We start from the raw sequence: 8,690 nt of genomic DNA, 5'->3' as shown, positions 1-8,690 counted from the left end.
AAATAATATATATTCTGAATTATATATCTATATGAAATACAAATTCTGGTCATTCTTTTTCTCTTCCTTTTGAAAGCATAATTAAGTATTTATTTCATATCGTTAGATGGCATGATTATAATATGTACACCGAATACAGGTACACGGTATATTAGTTTTGAAAGTACAAGCGTATCAAATAGTGAGAGAGTAGGACTGAGATTTTCTACTCATTAATCTTTCTTCTCCAATTCTTCTGCCCTCCAAAACCTTTTTTTAAAAGATAATCAAGAAGTTTTATTCATAATAAAAGGCATAACCAAATACACAGGACTTATACATGACTAATACTAATAGGATTTTTTTATCAGTAAACAAGGATTTTATTAAAATAGGCGAAGCCAAGTACATGGGACATATACAAGAGCAACCCCTATGCATGAGTGTCTAAAGATACAAGGAAATCATGTATGTTCATGCAATTAAAGTCTATTACAATCGACCAATGGAATAAAGTATTAAGAAAAAAAGTTCTAATCTCGTCCATTGTCCATTCACAATCCTCAAAACTCCGACCATTCCTCTCCATCCATATGCACCACCATAAACAAATCAATACCTAAATAGGATTTACAACCGAAAAAAGAAATTCATGGACATTAAGCCCATTATACTTTACACATCCCACAATCTAAAAAGTTTTTTTATATAAGTAACATCACGCGATCAAAGAAGTTCCCTCAGCAAGATGCACAAGGGAACCACTGAACATAGTTGACACACAAATTAACATGGTGATCCTGTTATGCATGACAAACAGTTCAAGGTCTAGATAATCAATCAATTACAACTTCCATCAAATTCGGATAGACAGTACTAAAGCACTCTGTTATTGTTACCAACTATGCATGTTAAGGAACCAATTCCAGATATCACCATCCTATATATGCCATCAACTTTCATTCAAACACCAGCTTGCAGAAGGTGACATGATGGGATTCAATTCAGATGTATTACCATATATGGTTAAAACAAATGCTAATGAATATAGACATGTCAAGTAGGAAAGAACATGAAGGTTAAACCAGATAGAAGGAAAAAACTCACATACAAAATGAGAAACTCATAAACTCATGCATATAATACACACAAAAAGATAATCATTAACTCCAGGAAGCATCTAAATGTAACTCACATCCAAAAACACGTCAAGGAGGACAGTGCAAGGTTAAACCAGATAGAAGGAAGAAACTGACATACAAAATGAGAAACACATACCAATATAGTAGACAAAAAAAATCAACTCCAAGAAGCATCTAAATGTAAGTCAGATAAAAGATCAAGAAGCTAAGTCATGATCATAATAAATATATGTGGCATCCCCAAAAAAAAAAAAAAAAACACTCACACATTACTTAAGGAAAAACCATAAAACCTATATGCACAAATGCACATGTATATATTAAAGGAAAATGAGATACAAATTTGTATATCGGGTTCTTAATATAAGTTACGCAAACATGCACATGTACTCACCAAACAAAGAACTAACATCTGTTTCTCACTCTGCACCTCAAACTATCAAAAGTTTCAATTTGTACCCCATCTACCCATATTTTTCAATTTGTGCCCACGTTTAAGATTGAAGTGCTAAAATGAACAAAAGATTGGCCAATGGCACAATCTTAATGGTCAAATCTTAACGGAAGGTGAAAATAGAAAAATATAGGTAGTTTAGGGTGCAACTTGAAACTTTTAATAGTTTAAGGTGCAAAATAGAAAACATGTGATAATTTGCGGGCAAAAACTGGAATTATACCTTTACTGTACCTTAGATAAATAAATCCTACATTTATTTTACAATATTTTATCTAAACATGATGTACTTGACCATAGAGATTTCGAAATGCAAGATTCTAAAATGTGGCGCCAATTGAATTAGTGAAAAGTTGCATAAAAAATACGTTCAAGATTCACATTTATAAGTTAAAAAAACAATAACTAAAAAGTGCAATCCAAGCACATGGAATGTATACAAGAAAGACACCTATCGAGAAGTGAAAGAAAGAACATCCGTGAGAATGAGTGAAAATCAAAGAAAGAATTTTACCTTGATGCAGCAGAGACCTCATTATCATTGGAAGATTTACAGAGCATCAGATAAACAGCTGCAAAGAGCAATCTTAAAATTCCTTCTTCAGCGAGATTTACACCCGCAAGCATTTCTAGAGATCTGTTCATCCGCCCAAAGGAAAAAGAAATCCATTGGTTAACATGAGTCATACATTCCACACATTGACCCAAGAACAAAACCTCAATATGATATTTATATAAACAAAATTGAAGCAAAAGATGCTCTGGTCTGGTTATTAGAAAGAGAAAAACCTAGCTATCTTTTATGAGATTCTCTGACATTCAATTTCTGGTGGTTAGAATCAAATATTGTCTCCTCCATTGGCTCTCTATTGGTCCTAAAGGGTTATGAAGTAGAAGCTTGCAACAAGACAGGGTGATGCAGGCAACAAAAAGCAAGCTGAGGACCAACATAATTCTAATTTGTAGTTTACATATTTGGTGTGGACCTACTCAGCACTACAGTAGGCTACTTTAACTGGTTTCTATTTGTTTTAGATTTCTATAATATTAGAAATGAGGGTATTTCATGAACTTATAAAGTTTGGTTCTGGGCTACAAATTGACATCTCTCTCAAGCTAATATTGTGTTTTTTTATGTGTAGTACGTTATTTTCCGGCGTGGCATTGGGATTGATCAGACAAGAGGTAGAAGATTCAAGCAGGAACTATTGATGGGGCTGGGCACTGCACAATGGTTTGAGAGAGCTTTGAAGGATAGTGCGATAGGTGAAAGGAAGGATTTTTATTCGTCAATAAGAGAGGGTTACCAGAGTTTCATTGTTCAACGATGTTCGAATAACTGAGGTAGATTCTTGGAGGTGGCAGTGTACGGTGATGGGAGTCGACGTAGTTTCATTCTTATTCCAAAAGAAGAGGGGGGAAGGGGATGGAAAAGAATGAGGGAGGTGTGGAGGGAGGTTACTGAGGTGAACAGAAGTAGAGATGGAGGTGGTGGTGATGTACAGAGGAGGAAGTGGGGGGAAGAGGTGTACTTGAAATCATACAAAGAAGCTCTTTCTCCAGTGGGGGCCTTTAGGGTGTCAAGAACTGGGGCCGAAGGGGGAGGGCCTGATGGAGATGTGCACCGAGCCGCTCGTTGTCCTTTTCGAGAGAGATAAATTGTCAATGACGTGCGGGAGGTGCTCTGCATGGTGAGGGAGGTGCAGGTGCAACTAGGGTATTTGAAGGGGGAGGTTGAAAAGGTGATGAAGTGTGTTGGGGCTATTAAGGAAAGGGATGATACGGGGCATCTTGGGGGGGGGGGGCGGGCGGGGGTTAGTCTAAACGTAAATACGGGGCATTTCCAGGAGCCCTTAAGGGCTTCAAGTGGCAAGATGGGTCCTAATGGGCCGTATTTGGCTCAGGCCAGTATAACTAATGGGCAAAGCTATCAAGTCAAGGGGTGGGCTAATAGGCCTGGGCCTAGGCCCAACCTAAGGCCCGGCAAGAGTGGAAGGCCCGATCAGGTTATGTGGGTGCAGGAGGAAGGTTTCCTCCACTAGACATGTCGTCGCGCCGCCACCAGAGGGTGGTGGACTTGCCGGAGTCTTCAATGCGATGTCATCAGAAGTCGCCGATGAAGGTGGTGGTGCAGCCGAAGGTAGGTTTGTTTCAGCAAGAGAAACAGAAAACGCCGATAGAGTTAGAGGTGGCTCTTCCACCACCACCGAGTGTTTTTCTACCTCCGGGGAGTACACAAAAATTGTCGACGGAGCATGGGGGAGGTGACAAGGGTCTGGCGAGCAATACCGAGGTGCCTAGCGACGTCGTTTTACTGGGAGATAGTGTAGGGGACTCAACCAGTGATGATTTATTTCTCTCAAATGAAGAGAACTCCCAGAGGCTTATCCAAGTGTTAATTGATTATGTTGAGGAGTTTGGATTGGTGCTCAAGGAAGAGAATTTGGAGGAACAACAGGATTTTCAAATGCAGCATCCTATCCCTTTGAAGTGTTTGTTTCCAGACCAGTCAAGTGTATCAGACTAGGTGTTTAACACAGTGAAGGATATTTAGGAAATGGTGGGTTTGAAGTGTGAAGGTTATGAGGAGCAGTTCATGGCATTACTCACCGCTATCAAAACGGGTCATCAACAACAAAGGAAAGCTTGTACCAAGAAACAGCATGAACTCAAAAGGCTAACTTGGTCCATGAACTCTGAAGGCAGCTCCATTAGGGATAGGACTAAGGGGAAGGGGCTGTTTTATCCCAAATGAAACCAAAAATCATATCGTGGAATGTCCGTGGACTAAATGAGGCCAGCAAGGGTCTTCAAGTAAGAAACTTGCTGCGAGGGTAGAAGGCAGATATTGTTTGTTTATAGGCGACGAAGTTGAAAGTTATTAATAAAAAAATTGTGAGGAGTATATGGAGTTGTATATATGTGAATTGGGCATATTTGACAGCTAACGGGGCTTCAGGAGGAATGTTGGTGATGTGGGACCAATGAGTGGTGGAGAAAAGGGAGGAGTTTATTGGATTATTTTCGGTAGCATGTTCATTTAAGAGTGTATCAGATGGTTATTTGTGGGCTTTCGCAGGTGTTTATGGACCTAATTAAGACAACGATCGGAGTGTATTGTGGGATGAACTAGCTGGAGTGCATAATTGGTGGGATCTTCCATGGTATATTGGTGGAGATTTTAATGTAACAAGATTTCCTAGTGAGTGTTTTGGCAATAGAAGAATGCATCCAGCAATGCCAGATTTTTCAGAATGCATTTTTGAATTGAATTTAGTGGATTTACCAATGGCGGGGGGTTTATGTACGTTGGTCAATAATCAAACGTGGTCTCATTTAGACAGATTCTTAATTTTCCCGGAGTGGGAAAGTCATTTTCCAGAGGTTTGGCAAAAGAGATTGCCTCGGCTGCGTTCAGACCATTGGCCTATCACACTGGATTGTGGTGGGATTCAAAAAAGACGTCGGTACTTTAAGTTCGAAAACATGTGGCTGAAAATGGAAGGTTTTATGGATAGGGTCAGACAGTGGTGGTCATCTTATTAGATTCAGGGTACTCCCAGTTTCATGTTTGCGGGTAAATTAAAAGCTCTAAAATAAGACTTAAGGCTTTGGAATCGGTAGTCTTTTGGGGACATTGGGGAACACAATAAATGCAAGACAAGGGACATCCAGGAGCTGGAAAGGGTACAAGAGTCTAGGACCTTAACACAGGAAGAATTAGCTCAAAAGCTAGTGCTAGTTGCAGATCTCGAGAGGATCATTCTATTAGAAGAGATTTCGTGGCGGAGCGTTATGGCTGAAGGAAGGCGATCGTTGTACAAAGTTTTTCCACAAGGTAGCCAATTCTCACAGGAGATCTAATAATATTGAGTCATTGAAGATTGATGGGGTAGATTGTAAAGATGAGTAGAGGATTAATGATCATGTAGTTGGTTTTTTTGAACAGTTACTCACTGAGCAGGAGGGTTGGCAGCCTAAGCCCGATGGGCTATTTTTTGACTCTATTGGGTCTATGGATGGCATCCACTTGAGAGACCTTTTGAGGAGGTCGAGGTTTTTGAAGTAGTGAGGAAAATGGCTAAAGATAAGGCTCCATGTCCTAATGGGTTTTCTATGGGTTTCTTTCAAGCATGCTAGGATGTATTAAAGGATGATCTCATGAAGGTGTTCCAGGAGTTTCATTCATCTGGACAATTTGAGAAAAGCCTAAACGCCACTTTCTTAGCTTTGATACCAAAAACGGTTGGGGCTTCGGAGATTAGGGAGTTCCAACCCATTAGTCTAGTAAATGGGGTATACAAGATCTTTTCCAAGGTACTTGCGAATCGCCTTAGTGAGGTAGTGGGAAAGATAATCTCAAAGCCTCAAAATGTTTCTATAAAGGATAGACAAATTTTTGATGCAATTTTTATTGCAAATGAATGTCTAGACAGTAGACTGAAAGCTAGCACTGCAGGGATTATATGCAAATTAGACATGGAGAAGACGTATGACCATGTTAATTGGGATTTTCTACTCGACCTTCTTAGGAGGTGTGGTTTTGGGTAGAGATGGAGATCATGGATCCGTTGGTGTATATCTACAGTGAAATTCTCAGTTCTGATAAATGGAAGCCCAACAAGTTTGTTTCACAGCACACAAAGTCTAAGACAAGGCGATCCGTTATCCCCATTACTCTCTATTATTGTAATGGAGGCTTTGAGCAGAATGACCTCAGCCTTGGTCGCCAATGGGCGTGTGACTAGTTACTCGATTGGATCCCCGGGTGGGGGACTTACTAATATTTTGCATTTATTGTTTGCATATAACACTCTTGTCTTCTGTGAGGCAGACCATAATCAGGTTAGAGTCTTGAAGATCCTTCTACTTTGCTTTGAAGCAGTTTCTGGATTGAAAGTGAACCTGGAAATATCAAAGATGGTGCCTATTGGAGGAGTTCAGCATATAAGACAGTTGGCTAATATTTTGGGGTGTAAGATTGCCTCACTCTCTATGACATCTTGGTCTGCCTTTGGGGCCGCCTCGAGAGCGGCTTCTTTATGGGATACAGTGATTGAGAAAGTAGAATGTCAACTAGCAGGCTGGAAGAGAATGTACCTATCTAAAGGGGGTAGGTTACCCTGATAAAGAGTACGTTATCTAACCTACCGACATATTTTCTATCCTTGTTCCCTATTTCAGCAAGTGTGGCGCTTCATATTAAGAAACTTCAACGGGATTTCTTGTGGGGTGGAATAGGTGAGGAGTTTAAATTTCACCTAGTTAGGTGGGAGAAGGTTTGTTATCCTCTCTCTAATGGTGGTTTGGGCATTAAAAGTTTGAGGATTTTTAATAGGGTGTTACTTTAAAAATGGTTATGAAGATACCATAAAGAACCAAAAGCTTTATGGAAGTTGGTGATTGAGAGTAAATATGGTGGCTTATTTGAGGATTCAGCCTCTTGTATTCAATCAAACCAAGTAACCAGCATGCTGATTTTTTGTGGTGGATAGCTATAGGTAAAAGTATGTTCTCGGTTCGCTCATTTTATAAGTCCCTGTCACAGGAGCTTCCAACTCAGTTCCCCTGGAAAAGGATTTGGAGACATAAGGTGCCTCTCAAATCAGCATTTTTTGTGTGGACCGCTTTCTTGGGCAAGATCCTCACAACGGATAATTTGAGGAGACGAGGGGTAATCATCGCATATGGTGTTGTATGTGTAGGAAAGAGGGAGAATCAGTAGATCATCTTCTACTATATTGTGAGGTAGCTCGAGGGATATGAAATGAGGCATTTAGTAGGCTAGACTTGGGTTGGGTTATGCCCGAGACAATAGTGGCAATGCTGGCTAGTTGGACAGACTTGAGAGGTAATCAACAGATCAAGCCTGCATGAAAGATGCTTCCTATTTGCATCATGTGGTGTGTGTGGTAGGAGCGCAATGAACGGACGTTCGAGTACAAAGAGAGATCGATGAAGGAACTTAAAGCTTTTTTCTTTAGAACTCTTTGTACTTGGGCCATTGCCGTTAATTTTAATGGCCAAGATTTCCATGATTTCCTTGTATCTATTGCTCCTACGTACTTAGGACACCCTTCGTACTGAACATGGCTTTGCCTATTCTTTTATTAATATACTTTTACTTATCAAAAAAAAAAAAGAAATGAGGGTATTTATGTGAGAAATATATGGGCCTTAATCTAAAAAGGAACAAGATTTTTAAACCACAGAAACAATATATTGTTTGCATAGACCAAAGAGTAATTCATATCCTTAATTCAAGGAAATTGATACCACCCTATGGGGCATATGTACAAAGGGACATATACTCTAATATCATAGATCAAACAACCAAGAAGCCGAGAAAGTCATTCTACAACAAAAAAAATAAAAAACAATAATGAATTAGCAAAAATAGAATCTTACTGCTCTATTTCGTCAAATTTCAAGTAGTCCAAAGCTATTTGCAATCGACGCATCCGTGAAATTGTCAGGTCCCACCCTGATATGGCAGCATCCAGATGTCATGCATGCACTCAGAATACAGTTTAGCATATCCTAAAATGCACAATTTCAATAAACAAACATCCAACATGTGTAAAACTCAACGATGTTAAACCAACAAAATTATTTTAGTAGTGTAGTTATGAATTTATTTCTGTTTTTAGATTCCCCTCTAAATGAGTGTAATGAGCGGCTCCAAATTTGAAACTTTCTTCGCCAATGGAAGGGTGATATAATTTGTTTACAAGAGACCAAGATGGAATTTATCACTAGAGAATTAGTTTAGAGTTCATGGAGATGTCAACATGTTGGCTGGTCGTACTTGCCATCGAAAAGGGCATCCGGAGATGTTTTAATTATGTATGATAAAAGGGTGGTGAAGAGAATGGATGAATGTGTAGGAGAGTTTACTGTGGCTTGCTCCTTTAAGAATATAGAAGACAGATTCTTGAGTGCATTTGCAGGAGTCTATGGCCCTAATCTTGACTTGGAAAGAAATCTATTATGGGAATAATTGGCAGGGCTTCTTAGTTGGTGGGATATACCAAGCTGTATAGGGGGGACTTTAATGTCACTTCATTCCCGAGTATCAGGTGTGCGTCTCACCTTAACCATGCTATGGGTATTCC

General features: G+C 39.6%; 1 protein-coding gene across 1 annotated transcript in view; it reads right to left on the bottom strand.

The window, feature by feature from the left end:
* LOC109005353 overlaps positions 1-8,690 on the bottom strand; it is a 58,192-nt gene that overhangs the window by 35,652 nt on the left and 13,850 nt on the right. Inside the window, exons 4-5 of the mRNA XM_035692977.1 lie at positions 7,984-8,059; positions 2,090-2,212 (exon numbers count right to left, since the gene is read on the bottom strand). Of these exons, the coding sequence (XP_035548870.1) occupies positions 2,090-2,212; positions 7,984-8,059 (199 nt within the window). The remainder of the gene's footprint in view (positions 1-2,089; positions 2,213-7,983; positions 8,060-8,690) is intronic.

This window comes from Juglans regia, chromosome 1 (assembly GCF_001411555.2).
Source record: "Juglans regia cultivar Chandler chromosome 1, Walnut 2.0, whole genome shotgun sequence".
In the NCBI taxonomy this organism is placed as follows: domain Eukaryota; kingdom Viridiplantae; phylum Streptophyta; class Magnoliopsida; order Fagales; family Juglandaceae; genus Juglans; species Juglans regia.
Note: the sequence above shows the minus strand (reverse complement) of the source record. Positions and strands in the feature narration are given on the sequence as shown.